This window comes from Echinococcus granulosus, assembly GCF_000524195.1.
Source record: "Echinococcus granulosus chromosome Unknown EG_S00007, whole genome shotgun sequence".
Taxonomy (NCBI): Eukaryota; Metazoa; Platyhelminthes; class Cestoda; order Cyclophyllidea; family Taeniidae; genus Echinococcus; species Echinococcus granulosus.
The window spans coordinates 624287-642294 of record NW_020170387.1 but is presented as its reverse complement, the minus strand read 5'-3'; the positions used below and the strand labels follow the sequence as shown (position 1 = coordinate 642294).

General features: G+C 37.2%; 2 protein-coding genes across 2 annotated transcripts in view; both read left to right on the top strand. All coding sequences in view use genetic code 11, as the record gives it.

Moving 5' to 3' along the window:
* EGR_01784 (Transient receptor potential cation channel subfamily A member) overlaps positions 1-11671 on the top strand; it is a gene marked incomplete at both ends in the record, with an annotated part of 13474 nt that extends 1803 nt beyond the window's left edge. The window contains 13 exons of the mRNA XM_024491033.1: positions 3-157; positions 811-918; positions 1711-1974; positions 2642-2869; positions 3994-4131; positions 5001-5341; positions 6547-6661; positions 7535-7701; positions 8600-8684; positions 8759-8815; positions 8877-8957; positions 10614-10721; positions 11498-11671. Coding sequence (XP_024354489.1) covers positions 3-157; positions 811-918; positions 1711-1974; positions 2642-2869; positions 3994-4131; positions 5001-5341; positions 6547-6661; positions 7535-7701; positions 8600-8684; positions 8759-8815; positions 8877-8957; positions 10614-10721; positions 11498-11671 — 2021 coding nt within the window. The remainder of the gene's footprint in view (positions 1-2; positions 158-810; positions 919-1710; positions 1975-2641; positions 2870-3993; positions 4132-5000; positions 5342-6546; positions 6662-7534; positions 7702-8599; positions 8685-8758; positions 8816-8876; positions 8958-10613; positions 10722-11497) is intronic.
* A 1343-nt stretch (positions 11672-13014) lies between these two features.
* On the top strand, positions 13015-15294 carry EGR_01783 (Transient receptor potential cation channel subfamily A member; the record flags this gene model as incomplete). The annotated part of the gene is made up of 4 exons (XM_024491032.1): positions 13015-13032; positions 13086-13397; positions 14437-14610; positions 15178-15294. 4 exons carry the CDS (start codon positions 13015-13017, stop codon positions 15292-15294), a joined length of 621 nt encoding a protein of 206 aa, XP_024354488.1.
* Between the last annotated feature and the right edge of the window lie 2714 nt (positions 15295-18008).

Here is an 18008-nt window from a genome sequence, read left to right as displayed (position 1 = left end):
AGGGTCAGACACCTCTGCATTTGGACTTATACTGGAACAGCAAGCAGCAGTGCTGGGCCACCTCATTTTGCTTGGGTGCAATGCCGAGTTGACCAATAACGGGGGTTCCCAACCAATGCATCTTGCCTGCGAGTTGAATGATGGGGAGTCCTTGAAGGTATAAGCAACTTTTCACGCCTAACGTGTTCTAATTTGAAATAAACGGACAAACTGCCTATCTAACTGGGCCTTTATAAAGTTTTATCTTTAGAAACATAGCTTTTTCCTCCTATTGTAGAAACGGTGAGGGAATATTATAATTGAAAATTTAAAACCCATCAAATTAAATCATCTAAATGTTACAACATAGTTTAGTACAGATTTGACCAACTTTATGTTCTAATTAGTTTTAGACCACTTAACATTGCTGTTCCTTTATTTTCTCATCATGAGTGAAGAGATCAAAGTGAATTCCAACCAATTCCTATAAAATATGAGGACAGAATAAAAATAATTTAACATCTCACCCTTCATCTGTGCCCCAAAATGACATAACAGGAACTGACCAGCTTTATAACACAAGGGAAATTTTTGAAAGACCAGGTTAATTTGCATTGATTTGAGCGTTAAATACTATTGCAATGCATTTATGAACTCAAAATAACCCTAACCGAATGGCAAATTCGTCAGCAGAAAAGAATACGAGTTAAAATAATTAAATCGCGCAACAGCAGCTGCATAGCATATGATTAAAGTTATCGTATGATCCTTAGCTCCTTTAGTTACCTATCCAATTATTGGAATAGAGCCTATTCATTTATTTGTTTTCAGGAGCTCCTTCGTTTGGCACAAGTCGACATCAACGCTCCAGGTGAATTTGGGGGCACTGTAGTTCACTGCTGCTGTCGGAAGAACAGTATTGAATGCCTGAGGATTGTGGTAGGCATAATGCTCTTCCTGTTCTCATAAATAGAAATCGGAACAGGTGGAAACAACTTTTAACTGTCCTTCTTAACATCTTATATTTCTAAATTCAAATATGTGGTATAGTGTGCAACCAACCAAGGCTTAAACAACCGACAAAAGTAAAGCTCAGCGTGGAAGCAAATGTACTTACCACATTTCTAAAAAATTTAAATCGCGATAATTGTCCATTTTTAGTGTTAACGTTTAGAATATAGAGTTTGCACGCTTAAATGTTTCGCGCTTGAGCCCTCGGAAATTGCAAAGTGTAAATTGTGACTTGGATGGCTCAGAGTTTTTTTAAATGCTCATTTTCTAAACCGCTTTTATTAGTAAAGAGCAAGTAAGGATAAATAATTAAACTGCGTTCAAAAATACCGTAAAAATTCAAAGCGCCTTAATGTTTTGTCATCTTAAAGATGGTGAGAGCAAATACCAAAATATATGTAAGGCACAAAGGATCGCCAAGGAACAGCAATTTTGAAAGTAAAAGCGTGAATAATTTATTCCCATTTAGCTACTAAATTTAGCAAAATGGACCATGTCATTTTATGAATTAAAAACCCCGGTTATTTATTCGAACCTACAGTTGAGACACTTATGAATTAAGTCCACTGGAAACAAAAAAGTTGAATATGAGCATATGAAGTAGAAATACTACTAAGAAGATTTGTTTTATCATGCACCAGTAATCAGTTTACTTACCCATGAAAAGAACAAGCGGAACTTATCACGAATCTGCTGTAATATGGTGCTGTTTTTTACTAGTTGGGCATGGGAGCGGACATGTTTAAAGTGGACGCAATCGGTAAGTACCCTATCCATGTGGCGGTCTTCTCGGGTAGTCTGGATTGTCTGAAAATACTGCTGGAGTACGAGGCCATTGCGAAGACAGGAGAATTGTGTGTTGGAGGCGCTGAGGCGGAAGGCGCAGTCAACTTTTTTGACAACCACCTCATCAACTTACCCGACGGTGAGGGTGAGACTGCTCTCCACTTGGCTGTCAACAGCGGTAACATCGAGATGATCGATGTGAGTCCCACCTTACTACATCCATTCAGTGCTCCATTCATGTTCATTTATTCACAGATCACCTATTTGATAGTATTATAGGTATGATTGTTCGTACAAACAAAGAGAACAAACAGAAATGTGATGTATCATTTGATTTGATGGTGAAAGTGGACATCATTAAGAATTGTTATTGTTACAAACTTTAGTTTGCGATCACTGTTTTTTGTCAGCACCTTGGATATGCATAACTTCAAGTTCTGAACTTTGTCGTTGATAATGGGACTAATCCTTTTATTAAACATAGGTGAGGGGGTAGCATATTTCTTAATTTAAAAAAGAAATAATACTATGCTGATTAACAGAATTAAAAATATCAAATGCATAATACTCAAAATTTGAATTCACTGCTTAAGATTTACTTACAGAGGAATTTGTCTGGGCAAGTCTTAAGTCATTCTTAGAATATCATTGTAGGAACCTAAGAAACTTTCCTTTTATAGCACAAATGAATAAAATGTAGTGGTCTCAAAGCGAACGTTTTAGCAATGGCTAAATAAAAGCCACAATAACGCATATAATGAAATATTGTCACTGTTGGTTCAACAAGTGCTAATACGACGGAGCAGAGAAAGTCAGTGGATTAGCGATCACGTATATGCAGCCACTTCCTTGTTTTGGGAGTCAGTTTTGCCTGGACCACGGGAGTGACGTGGCTGCAATGGAGAACCACGACTTCACGGCGATTCACTACGCAGCACGACGCGGTGAGTTGATGGTACTCTCACAACTCCTTCACTGGCAACCAGAGTTGATGGTGAGCCTCCTCTCTGGTGTCAACCGCAATGGCCACACGCCCCTCCACCTTGCTGTTATGTACAACCACGCCGAACTCGCCGCCTACCTCATTAAGTGGGTTAGTGTCAGTTTGCCCTACCAAATAATAATGCTGGCTAATAATCACTGTGCTAATATCATTAGTAAAGTCACAGCCAGTCGGAGCACTGCAAATACCCAAAAGTGGAACTAGCCCATGACTCAGTACCCCAGCCTGGGTGTATGAACGTCATGTTCTGGTTATATTGTGTCACTGGCAGCAAAGACTAAGTTTTCTCAGTCTTATTTCTTGATTACTCTGAGTTAGATTTAGAGAGTGTGCTTGATCACACCAGATCAAGGCAAAATCGCTCACTGAATTCTTGTACTTTGCATCAGAAGTATTTATTTGTGTGCTAGTAAAATTGACCAATTCTAGATGAAAAGATGAAATCAAGAGATAGTTTTGTTTCTTTACGATCAGTTTTGCTTGTCCATTATGAGCGAAATATTTTTATGGATTTGTCTGAGCTACAAAACAGATATCACCATTTAACCCACCGTAGATTCAACGCATTCAAGGCAATTTTTCATATATCAACAGTCGTCCTTCAAAAACAAGTCACTTTTAAGTAGCTAAAGCCTACCTACTCACTAATTTTTATTTAAAACTGCCAATTTTATGACAGAAAGAATAACTTTATAACAAACGGAAGGAAGGGAATGATGGTTGAATTTTCAGCATACAATTTGTGAAGCATTTCTGTACTAAAAGCTGAGCAATTTTCTTAGTGCAAAAACTATTTAGGAATAATTACAGTAATCGCTTTTAATGACTGCAGATATTTATCCAATTATCCCTCCTTAAAAATGCTGGCATTTATAAAACGATCATTTTGACATTCCAAATGAGCAATTTCCTTTCGAATTTTCTTCCTGTTAGTGTGTTAAAAGCGACTTTGGCCTTACCTGGATGTACAAGAAAAACACAAAGAACTTTGAACGAAACTATTCGTTTAATGTTATTCTTTATCTTTAGATTAAAAGATCAGTGAGTGCTTAGCATATGGTAACATAGGCCACCAAAATCGAAGCAAATGGAATAAGTTTTGCATAGGCTTACGATAGTGACTCCGAAGCCCTTCTTTTTTTGAATTAGCTCCGTAAGTATCCAACATTTAGATAGAGATGAACATGCTATCGATGGTACTTTGTGTCTAACAGCGTTCACCAATGGAGGTTCAGGACAAAGACGGGTGGACGCCGTTACTGTTGGCGACCGCGAAGTGTGCCATTGCCGCCTGTCTCACACTCATCCAGTTCGGCGCCGACCTCCATGCTTTGGACCTGTCCCATAGAAACGTTCTTCATCTCGCCATCATACACGGTGCTCTTAAAGATGAGTCGCTGTGGCAACAAATTCAAAAGGCATAACAGTGCTTCTTATTAATTTTAGATCATATTATCTATGTAAAAATTCGTATTTTGTGCTTTTAATCATACACTACACCTAAAAATTCCACCTGTAGGGATTATTTTCATGAGTTGAAGCAGAAATTCTGACGCAATCTTACTTGGCTAGTTGTCATTTTGGACTCCTTTGATGAGACATTCTTGAAAGAGGTTTTTAGATCCACACCAATTTTTTCTATGTAAGTCAAACTGACACTAGTGTTTCCAACAGCTGGATTTTCAACTAAGAGTTTTCCAATTTACTATAAGTTGTCATCTTAGTTCGTCACACAATTAAAAATCTTTCCTATTTGAAAAAACCTTTGTTCAAAATACACTCACAGGAAAATCAGGAAGAGCACCTACAATTGAGAATTCACGTTCAAACTTACATTATATATTTTGACTTACAATGCAATATTTTCCTCCGCATATGTTAATGAAAAAACCTATAAATTTTACCTACGGGAAGATAGATTTTTCTCATTATCTCTTTTGCTGTTCTTAAATCAAGTAAGCCGTCTGCCACATAGTTTGATGCAACAGGTTACCACAGACTGGTAAAAAAGGTAAATGGAAGAATGAAGAAAGCGGTAAATTCAAAAAAGGCCAAAACGTAGAATGAAGATAATGATAGCAAACATATTAACTGACACAGAGTCAATAAAATTAGCTTTCTGAAAGATGGTGGCCAAGTGTTTCAGCCACCGTTGCATGGATTGGTGGTGATTCTATTCCCTAAGACATAAACTTACTCCCAAACCTTTGTTATTTATTAGCATGGACTCTACAAACAGTTGATAGGAGAGGAAGACGAGTACGGGTGTACGGCGCTACACTACGCCACAGAGGGTGGTAGTAGCATGTTGTGTGTGACTCGTGACCTCCTGGCTAGTGGAGCAAGCTGCTTGCGACAGAATGGGGCCCGTGAGACGCCGCTACACCTTGCGGCAAAGCAGGGCTGTGTGGCCACCGTGGAGAGTCTGCTGCGCACCGACCACGGCCTCTGGTCCATGAACACCTCTGACGCCCAAGGCTGCACGCCCCTCCACATCGCTGCTGCCCACGCACAAACTCAAGTCGTCTCTCTGCTCATCGCTAAGGGCAGCAGTCTCCGCAGGTATTTTACCCCTCTTCTCTTCAGCTTTTCATCTCTTATTTAATCGTTCCTAGCAATGTTTTTAACTGCCTAAGATGGTAAAAGTTTTCGTTAAGAGAGTCAGAATACCCATCTGAAACGCAAAAGCTTAAAAGAGTTTTTCGGGTAGAACTATGGAAAATGGCCTATCTTATGAAGACATTATGTAAGAAAGCACAAGTCTCTACCCGAAATCCATTGCAAAGCCTTGGTAATTGACGTTCAGTAAAGAATAGGCTTGTAAGGCTAACGCAAATGAAGGATATCCACTATTGATCACCCATTCTTATCCAATTTCTGTATGGTCCAATTCTAGTAAATTAATAACTTAAATATCTCGGTTTTTATGTTACTTATTTGAAGTTGTATGTAATTTTTTAAGGCTTCCTACACATAAAAGTAACACCATACTATCGCATTTAATGTCTTGTTGAGTAAATGCTAGGCGCATACATGGATAAATTTCCCCAGTCAGCTAGAGCCTGCTACGTCTTTAGCCTTATCTCAATCCAGTTATGGACATTCCGAAATTATTAGAACTGAATTTCGTTAACAATTTATTTTGAACAGAGAAATAAGCAGCTCAACCATCGTGTGTATCAAAAGTCCCATTTGGAGGGCAAAGGAATAAGAATTCGTGACGGAATTTGATGGCCTTATTTGAGAGCATGGACACTTTTGCTCACACCCAATTAATGTGTTAAGGATACTTAATATTTTTATTTGAAATTACAATTCACGAGAGCGTTACGCCTTTTGCTTATAAGCTGCTTTAATAAATACTTCAATTCAAGCTACTGAAGCATCCTTTTTATTCCGTTTTATGAGTAGCCTTTAAGCACAAGTTAATTATTCTTTTCAATCTTCTGGACTTCATTTATTCGACCCAGCCAGAGTCAAGATAAACTTCTGAAACGTAAATGCTTTTTGGTAAACCATTGTTGACTTTTTACCGTTAATGGATTTTTAAGATTGTCAATTTTAGGCGATCAAATAAAATCACTTACCATATATAAAATAATGCAAAACTAGTTAAATTACTAATGCTTAGTTAACTTATTTACATTCCGGACCACTATATCCGATTTTATTTTCTGGTCCGCCTTTAACATAGAGTTAGTTCTGCGTTTAGTTGATTTATTACAAAGTCAAGGTGAATTTGGCATAATTCTGCATGGGTTTCGCAGGTGTCAAAAGGGACGGACACCATTGCATTGGGCAGCACAGGCGGGATGTCTGGAGACATGCAAAGTCATCCTCGGAGCCAATACATGCATCATCGATGCATGTGACTTTCGCGGGGTGGGTGGTTTCTGAAGATTATCCCAAGATCGTAATGGACAAAGTATTTTGTTGTCGTGAGACAAAAGGAGATTTCATTTCTGATCAAGTTATTAATTGCTGATAATGTACAATAAGTTAGTTTTATACTAAACCATTAAGACATCTGCAATTCACCAATTTTGAATTTGCGCTTTCCATGCAACTATGGGTTTTACTGTTCTGTTGCAATGCATGCACTCTCACAAAGCCAGAAGCATTCATTTTTTTGCCAAGTGAGTTTGATACCATTGAGCCATAATAAAACGTAATGGGAACGAAATTATACTATCCAAGTGAATGCAAATTTAAAACCCCGAATTAGCCAACCAGCTGTATCGTGAATTGCTTCAATTAGGCTGTGCAAAAGTTTATGTATTTGGTTTATTTGATACTTTTGTCAACCAAAAGAAGTAAAAATCAGTTTTATTACCATTTCCCTAAAATAGACCTGAATTTTAAAATAGATCACCGCATCTTTGCAAGAGACTAGTATAAATGCTTTCACGTTTTCCGCCAATTTTTTACATCAGCACGTTTTAGTCGCACGCATGATGAGGTGGAAGTTTTTAAGGACTAGTGAGTTAAATAAGGTCCATTAAAATTACAAGTTAAGTTTCATTCGGACATCAGACATAATAAATGCGCAATTGTGAATATTTATTTCAATGAGTGCTGAAATACTGCCTATTTATTATTACTTACTATAAATTTCCTTTACATCGTATAATATTTTTAGGAGATAACCACCAATCACTTTATTTTTGACGAATGGGGCGAAAAATGCATCACCTGTTCTGATCTTAAGTAAAGTAACTATTAAAGAGTTGCTTTTAGTGTGACTGCTACTTTCAGATGACAGCTTTGCATTACGCGGCTCAAAAGGGTCACGACAGCGTTATTACGCATCTGATGGATAAGGAGGCGAAATTTGTACAGGACGCGAATGGACTCTACTTCACCTCTTACGCTTTCAAGAAGGAGAATGTGAAAGCTGCTCTTGCCATTATCTCCAATAAGAGGTAGTCTATATTACTGTTATGATTCCGAAGCAACACTTGGCTTAACATAGATACAAAGCGTTGGGAAGTGTGTGAAAATTAGTTATAGTTTGAATGAAAGTACACTTTTTGAGCGATCTGTAATGATTCTACTTTTTAAATTTTTGGCGTGCTTCCTAAAAAGGCAGTGTCAGCTTATACAGTCGAAAAAATACATATCAATGAAATAGACTTCAGCTTATAAACTTTATTTTGTGTTAGCTACGAATCCGTTGTTTGTGATTATTTGTCATTTGTTGGACACAAACAATAACGATAACGTGGTCAGCGTAAAAGCATCTAAACCTTAAAAATTACGCAACATTGTGAAGCAGATATGCTGATACGATTAAATGCATGTTTAGAATGCACTTGCTAGATTAACGAACAAAGAATATCCCTATCATATTCACTTTTTTGGTAGTTGCATTTTTTGTCCTATTAACTTAAAAAACTTAATTTCTGCTTAAATTAATCTTTTTTGTTCCCACCAAGTCATTATTTTCATCTTTTAGTGAAATTGTACCTTAAAAGAAGTTCAAAATTTGCTCGTCTTTAGCGGCACATGACTTTACTTAAAAGTGATTTTAGGACTCAAAGTTGTTAGGGCCACTGCTTACTTGAAACGAGATCCCTAAGATTCGCATAAATAACTGGACGGAAACTTTTTCAATATCTAATGAAGCTGGCTATTTTGAAATCCGCCTTTAAATTTATATCACTAACGTAATTTAGCTTTGCATTAATCTGAAACGATTAATATTCATATAACTTGTCAGTTTGTTTATTTGGCTTGGAAAGATGTACTTTTGGGTCAATTTTAATTCGACGGGAAAGGATCGGTTACCGTTAGAAATCAGATGAGTTATTTCACTTGCAGATGGGACGAGATCATTGAACTCTTGAATCACACGGACCAGTGTCCCATTGAGAAAGTCATTCGAGAAATTCCCAGCCTTTGCCCGGTTTGTGACAGGCATACAAATAATAAAAATTCTGAGTATTCCTGACAGTATTTCTAATTCCTATCTATTACTAGATCATCATGGACCGGTACATTAAAGAAGAAGGCAGTCTAAGCAAATCCAATTATGAGGTACGATCAATGCTACGCTAGTTGACCCTACTCCCAATTTACATTTTTCTTTATTATCAAGGTTGCATATGACTTCTCCATTCTTCAACCTAAAGCGCCACTGCTCGACAGAACACAGCATACACCACTTCATTTACTGAAGGTAGGCAACATGTTTCAAACGTAATATGGGCATAAAGTGTGATGTTTTTATTGGGATACTTCCAGAAACATTAAACTTCCTGCGACTGTTCTCTAGGTTATGATTTCCCTGCAGCGGGATGAGTTGATCGTTCACCCACTCTGCAATGCGTTGCTCTGGTGCAAATGGTAAAAGACGATTTTTTATTTCATTTACCCCACTAACACTAACATAGCAGCAGGACAGACTTGCGACGATGCAGATTGAAACAAATTCCTCCGTCAGTTAAACAATATAGCAAATAAAATATAATTTTACAAGGGCATAATGGCCATTTGTATCACTTCGTGCAAAGTTTTAGTGAACATAAATACCAAAAAACCGACTTAATACCTTAAAATCACATTGCCCTATTTAAGTTACATTGAACTTAACTAAACTCCATGGCACAGTGATAAAGAGCTAGAGAATTCTTTGAAAGTCAAAAGTACAGTTTAAAAATCTGCCAATAATTAAAATCTAAAAGACTTTCAAGGCCTAAGTGACTTCATTACCTCTGACTTCTCATTATTTATATAATCACATTCTACGTAGTGACAAACATCCTTCAGTTTAATTTGTACAGACAAAATAGAAAGCTTATTTGGTTTTCATTTTAATTGAAACAGTCTTTGTGTCATTCAATTGTAGGAGGCGATACGGCTTTTGGGTTCATTGCCTTAGTTCAGCTTTCTACATCAATTTTCTCATTTGCCTAACTTTCCTCGTACTCTCTCATGAGCCACTTCAGCACACAGCAAACACTCGGCTAAATGAGACCTGCTATAATCTTGTACGCATTAGGCTACCTATGTATTTCATTATTTCAGTAAATTGAAGTCCGTTTTTCCCAGGTTACAGGTTTGAGTGCCAATATTTTCAACATTTGCATTAACTGATTTAATTCCCGTCACATCTGAAGATGCATAACCAACGGTTCACTTGCATTGTTATCGACTATATTTCCAGTCTTATTTCAAGTTTTTTTTTCTAAAACCATAAAATGATTGTTGCATATCTACCATGTTGGAGAAAACTGCAAAGAGTAACATTTCCTAGTTCCTTTAGAAGTCGTAATTCACATTAGAGATCCAAAACGGATATGGATATAAATATATGACATGTGATATTGGCGTTGAGAAAATATGGATCCAGTTGAAAATAGAGAGCTGAATGAGATTCGGATGAATTAAACAAACTTTGCTCCTTGGCATAGTGGGATGACAAAATTAAATAATCTGCCAACAACCACTCATTTGTGATGGCCTTGCACTGGCAATTTATGCCAGCAGGTCCCTCATAGAATAGACTATTCACTTACAGCGTAAGGTAATACTCCAACAAATAACACAAACAACTGTATGCCTAAAAAGCAAAGCGATATATGCCACGGGAGTAGATGAACTTTGAACCTATCACTTATTCCAATGTATTAAGTCATACGTCTCTCTAGTTTTACGTAGCTGCGGAAGATCAGGCACAGTGATTGACATTGGTGCAATATTAAGACAAGCTAGCAGCCATTTTCGAAATCAGGTACTCGTGTCTGATAAGTCAAATGCAAAAGTCAACTGTGATATTAACTAAAAGGGGAAAAATGCAAACTCCAATTAAGACATTCTATTTTCTCTATCCCAGATATTTTACACACCAGGACGACGCAGAGTTCAAGTAGCACTGAGCTATGCCATCGTGTTTACATCTACCATTTGCATGCTGCGGGATGTAATTCTCATATTTGGTGAAGTGAGTGAACTCTACGTTTGGAAAACTTTCAATGCATTAATAAGTCGTTATTAGTAAATCCCCATGATTGTGTAAACAGGCATGTTTTGTCAAATAGTGCATTTATTTTTAAAATTATTTGTAAAAAATCCGAAATCAAAGGTCTTCCTCTAGCTTGCACCTTTTTGAAATGCTTGCTACCCTCTCGAAAGCACAATTTTAACAGCAAAACTTGTCAAAGATGTTTCCATCTTACTTTTAGTTAATTTTAACGGAAGGAAGAATAACCTAAGAAGTTTGGCCAGATACCATCTCAAGCAATTAAAGGCATTTTTAAACCTATCCTTTTCTAAAAACTTATAAATTAAAGATGGACAGCTTTATTAATAGGGAAGTGATTAAATCGTCCGCTATCCTACTCTCACGGGAAAATCGTTCAACACGCCACGAATATTCCATCATCATAATATGACACACTGCCATTAATTGTCCTTTCAGTACCAACCTATTTAACATCCTTTGGAACTGATTTCGTCTCATGCATGACAGACGGGAACAGGCATCACAGGTGTTTGACGCTGGCAGCAGCCGTGTTGATTAAATGCCTGTCATTCGCCTTTTTGCTTGTGCACATTTGCCAGGAAAATTCAAATTTCAAATGAGGTGATTTCCTCTTACTTCATCAAGATCACCTCCAGTCGATCATGAGATCTTAAAAACGTCACTCTACTCAGACACAAATATTTCGGCCAATTTTTTGTTTTTATGTTAATGTGTGAATTGGCTTAACCTTGCAGGGTCTAAAGTCCTTCAAAGACCTCACCACCTACTACTCGTTAAGCGTCTTTGCAGTGGCCACCGCATACGGCGTGATGTCGTTGCATAAGTTCATCGACCACCACTTCGTCGAGTTAGGAGCGATTGCGCTCTTCCTCTCCTGGAGCTACTTTGTAATTCACCTGATGCGGTAACATTTATAGTCAATCTATGTTCTTCTCGCCTACAATTTTGTGAAGCACTCGTTCTATGTTCAGATAACGAAAGGTATGATCCACAAATAGGGTCACACCTCCTTGATAGATATTGGCCTAAACAGTGGTGATTCAAGGGTTTAAGCCCGCTGCTGGTGATTAGTTAGTGATAATTTTTCTTCCAAATGGCGTTCAAGTTACAAAGTTGTAGTAGGTAATGACATAATCCTTATGTTAATTAGTATTTTTACTTTGAGGAATACGTTAAACCTCACGAAACATTTGCGGAAGCAATTTTGCTGATCGTCGACTATCTACATGCCAATAAATCCATATAACAGGATTTTAATAGTTCATTCTTTACGTTGATGGCTATTTTTTAATCGTCTTTAAATTGTCCAGCCAAGAAAAGGCCACTTCCGATTTTGAATACGGAACTGTTATGAAAAAGACAGGCAAGGGTAAATATTCTGAATCAAGGGCATTGCTGTCGATCATTTCCTGAGATGCCCAATATTAAATCTCCTCCATTTTTAGTTTTAAGATCGTTGGAATCTTTGTGGTGATGTTTTTTCAAGTGGCCAAAACTCTTGGAAAGTCGGCCGTAGTCGTTGTTCTCGTGCTAATCTCCTGCTCGCTGCCATTCTATGTGCTCTTCAAAGCACCCGATTATAAAGTAAGCCAGCGTGCAGAACATTCTGATCAAATAAGGAGAGCTTAAATTTTAGTGAATGCAGTAGTGCTGGCACAGTGAGCATTGCTAGGACCGATAACCAGTTCCGCTCCGTTAGATTAAAAACATAAAAAGTAAAAATACAGTTTAAAACTACTGTTGCTGAGTCAAAGTTATGTTTAAAACAAAGCGAATTAAGTACACAGGTCGGTGCACGGAGAGATTTTGAAACGACCTATTTAGTTGCTGTAGATGCAACCACATGCTTCTGCGAACTACGTACGTGAAAATTGTGAAGAGGTTCACGTAAATACTTTTTTACTAACTCTTATCTAAAAATCCGTCCTCTCTTTTTTGAATTAAGCAGTTATTCTGAGTCCAATCACATTCATGACTTGGACTAAACAAGCAAATATTTGCCAACTTAAATACTTTGTTTAATTCCCCCCTTTAATTTACTATCATATTTTATGTCAGTGCTCAGTTAAAATTTAGTCATATTTCGGGTTCATTAATGAATGAAAGTAAAAACTATGTAAAACACTAGGTGAAAATATTAGCATTTAAAACCATTTTTGTGTACTTATATTTTTAAGAATTTAATGTTTACTTTAAAACTTCTTCACATACTACCATTAATAACATGTTATCTATGGCTTCCAAAGCGAAAATGGTACGTGCACTTGGGGTATGCGAAGAATCTTGATGGTGAGAAATTGTCTGATTTTCCCAATTTTCTAGGCTTTTTGCGAGATGTCGAAGCCCATGCAGGAGACGTTAGCACAATGCTTTCCCGCCTATGAGTGCTTGTACAACAAGGACAATAATGCGAGTCACCCCACGGAGATGACGCCGATGCTCAGCGCCTTTCAGACGCCAGAGCTGGCCATTCTTAACCTTCTCTCGATGTCACTGGGCGACTTTAGTTTTGTGGATACCATCATCGAACCGCTCACTGACGGCAATAGTCTCACCATGCACTTCCCTGAGGTCACTCTCGTCATGTTTGTCATCTTCCTCCTCCTCGCACCGATGATTCTCACCAACCTCCTGGTGAGTCACTAAGCAAAGGCTATGTTCACATCCAGTCTAAAATAGACCTTCAGAGGCTCCTCATGAAAGTACAAAAGCACTAAGATTGTATACGAGCACAAAGAGATTCAATAACAAAGACGTCTGTTAGTGCATAAAACTATTCTAATTACCAACCACTACCACAAATACTATAATGTCAGTGGACTACTTATTAGTTGATAACAAGTACTTGACGACTTTATTAATAATCGCTTTATGCGACTTTCGACCATGTCAACTATCAAAAGTTAAGTTGTCTACATAACTGAAAACAGTAATATAAGTCTTTTAAAAATGGCACTCAAACAGCAAAAGGCAATCTGACAGCCGTACAAATTGCACCTACATTACACATAGACCAAATTCTGTGTTAAATGACCGTCAAAACGCCTTACATTTATAAAACGGATTTTCGTTATATTGTTCGAACAGAAGAGCTTTGAAAAAGGAGGTCTACGCACCATGATTCCATTTCATTGAAAAGATGAATAATAATTAAATTGAATTTTAGTATTTTTCAACAGTATAAATAAGTGAATATGAACAAAACAAATTAATCGCCGATAAAGTTCATTTTTAAGACAGGAATTGCGTAAAATATGCTTATACTAAAGTTTACCTGCTTAAATAAATTATTAAATTTGCTTGCTAAACAATATTGGGGGCTTAAAACCTTTCGCAAAATTATCTAAATCCAAAATTCTTTTATTTTTACAAGCTGTGTATGTTATTTAACTGACTGTTTATAGCCTTTTTAAAGTCATTAAAGAACAAGTTGGAATGTGTGAACAGTACATGATTAGGGCTGTAGAAGTTCGACGACACGGTTGGATGCAGAGTGAGGACAACAAACAATAGATCACGACCGTTTTATAACCGTTTATAGAAGTGTTAACTTTACAATTTCCATTATATGTTTATTCGGCTGTAGCAACTTAAAGTTCATAATTTTTGCAAATATTAGCAGCGCACAGATTGCAGAAGAAGGCACTCACAATGATGGGTATTTGGGTTGTAGGTGGGTCTGGCGGTAGGCGACATCGACACGGTGCGGAAGCAGGCGGCCATTCGACTGATCTCACAAACCGTCGACTGGTACGACCACATTGAGGCGACATTGCCCCGCAAGCTCTACGACCTTATTGTCTCCTCCTCCTGGAAGTCCAAATCCAGTCGGGACTCCCCTTCTGTAGTGAGTTGAGCTCGTCAACATATACTTTGACCTCTCTGCTTTATGGTCAAACTATTCACTTCATTAATTAATTCATTCATTCACTTCGCTTAATAATTTGAATGATTGTTAAATAAGCCCAGTGAGTTTGGATAAGTGTTACGCTGCGTGTGAAGGAGTAGTAAATAAAAATACAATAGTTTCTTTAGCTGTAAACTGAAAGTTGATATTTAAAATATCAACCATTGGAATGGTCAAAGTACCATTTAATGGAATCTCGTCACAATTATACCACCCAGTGAGTAATGTTCTCACAACTGATGCCAATACATTTGATAACTTAATTAATTTTGCTTTTTTCAAACAATGAACAGACATTGTTATTAGGGGGCTTATTAGTGGCTATTCTGCCGAATAAAAATGTATATTTTCAGCGCGTTAATTTAACTTGTCTCGGGTGATTCCGACTATATTGTAAAGGATTAAATAGATCATGATGGCCAACTGACGTACAATAATTTGTTCCTTAATGTCGTGGAATAAAGACAAATGGTTAAAAGTTGTTTTACGCACTATTTTTAATTTTAGCTGATTTTCAAGGAGAAAAATGGCATGTACTGTGGCAGCAAAACTGCGGATTCCTCGGATCTAAAGTTCGTTGACTTTTGTGCAACATTCTCACGAATCAATCAATCCTATGTATAGTCAAGACATCACTTTTAGCGTGCCAGAACTATGGCGTCGGATGGAGCTCCAAAACAATGAGATAAGAGAGCTGATTGCAACCATGCAAAAACAGCTCAATTTACGTGAGTTCATTGAAGCTGCTACTTATAAGGTCATTAGTAAAATATAAAAACAGGACAGCAAAATTTCCTGAAGTTGAATGGGGATCTTTTTAGTTGAAATCGATTTTCTTTGAGCCAAACAAATCACTTTTTGAGTAACTTTGCTGCAATTTATGGTAACGTTAAATATAGCAAGTTGTTGTGAGGAATAGCTAGAATGAACAGCACCTAGATAAGCCTTACCCCTATCGGTTATTCCTTGCTGTTCATCTATGTTACTTAGTTAACATTCTCTAAAATCAAAGATGACTGCCAAATTTGCTATTAAACAAAACATTTAAATCTCTTTTTTTGTGTTTAGCTAAAAACAACTGATTTTACGAAGAAGGAAATTGGAGAATTTTCCAGGACACTGTCCCACCTTCACTGCTACTTCGGTATTATTCCAACTTATTATATTGCTTCCTATCTTTCAGAATTCACAAGCATTACCCTTACTATTAATAAAGCACCGTCAAATTGCACATAATGTAACATTTTCGAAGTACCCATAGGACAGATAAGCGGTCTGTTAATCCTTGTTGATACTGGTGTGCAACAAGTAGTATACTACTTTACACTTGTACTTGAAGTTTTGACCTTATGCAACATTTGGAGAATTACTTATAACTTGATACTGTTAGTATTGATAGCTTAAGGAGGCTGTGAATGGTTGTTGTGTGACCAGCATATTTTATAGGCAAATGTGCTTGCAATAATTTATTCACCGTTGTTACTTAATGTATGAGTTGATACTAACTTATATCTTAAAAGAAATAAACCTAATATCTGTGACCGATCATCTAAGCAATTTCATATTTAGGTGAAAAAAGACTTATTATTATAATTTTGCTTTACCTGGTCTACGATACCTGCTATTAATAGTTAATTAAGCAAATGTTCTATGATAAGTCTGCTACTTAGGCTGCTTAGCTACCCACCGGCCACTCTTGATCTGTCATAGGTCAACGAGATAAATATAATGCATAGAAATTATTTTGACTTACAGTATTTGAGCATTGTTGTTTATTTTACAGTAGTGAAATGGGAAATGATGTTGTATTTCGGTAGATAGGTGTCCTATACTCTACTATTCTAATTTGTTTTATCAGATAAATAAATTTAAGGGCTTTGCAAGACTGTTTGACGAATTCTTACGCCGTGCCCATTCGTCGATCGAAAGCACCCTTTGTGGAGGCTGTATGCATTCCACAAGGCAAAAGTGCCAGCCAAATGGGGTGATAAAAATTTGTAGTGGGTGATAAGCGAATAAAAAACTGTTGCCAGATGCACCTACTAAATGTAGCTCCGATTCGGTTGGGATTCCTTGGGCATAATGACATTGCTAAATTTGGAAGAATTTGTTTATGCACTAATTAAAATTGGGTTTAATGTCCAACTGACATTTATTTGGTATGTTGTTTAACACATTCGTTTTATTCTAATATTAAGGGCAAGTTTTATTATTGGTGGTAAAGTAGGACCCCAAATATCGCTTAATAATCTAACTTCTTGATACTTGTATTCACTCTATCAACAGAAGGAAAGTAAAGGCAAGCTTGTAAGACAATTATGGAGTAGCCACTCGGATAGAATGATATTTTGACTTAGGCATTCTGCTTACTGTGAGGGAAGACTTTCAGGCAATAAACGTCCACTATTTGCTCACTTTATCACAGGTTACGATTTTTGGCTTACATTATGCTCATTGTACCATAGTGAAAAGTAGCTACATTACGTAAATAAAAAGTATAAATTTCATGGGGTAAATTTCAGGGGTAAAATTGCACCTGCAATCGACTTTGTTTAGGTAGATATAGGAGGCTTAAATATGTTATTGCCTAAAATTTACTAACTAAATATGTAAGGTGATTTTATTTTTAAAATAACTTTATGCAAATCACTTGCGGTGAATTTTAGTGTAAGTGCACAAAATCTAAGCCCATTCACATCGCTTGAAAGGTATAAGATACCTGATGGGCCTTGCTAGACATCTTTACCACGGTGTTGAGAAAGGCCGCGTTTGTATGACAAATGGGACAGCAATAAAGGTAGTGATGACTTGACAGCTATACTGCAGGCAGTACCCATCAGGACTACAAACTTTTTATGGTAGAAGAGGATAAAATGTCCCCACTTGTCCGTAATCTGTACCGGACCGCCTCACAATGGAAGATCATAACACAAATGGCACTACAGTTGGGTTGAATTGAGGTCGCTCCCTTCTCACTAGCATGTGATAAAGTTCATGTGCAGGGTAAAAAATGCGGTCTGCTCACAAAACCTTATAACCTGGATATCCTGCTCAAATAGGTTCTCTTGTTACTAAAGTATTCCTTGTCCAGAATATGTAGTTAAGAGCAAAGCTGAAGTGTTATTTGAGCACCAAACCACAAAATCCGGGATCCATCCAATTAATGGATTTTTTACCCACTGGATGATGGGATGTTGCCACGATGAAAGTGAATCGCTTGTATTATCTCTTCTCATCATCCTCGCCCTCATTATCGCTTTAGGAAAGGAAAACCTTAAGAAGCTATTATCATTTTACACTGAATGCTGCAAGACCTTATTGAAAGGAGTGCTTACGAC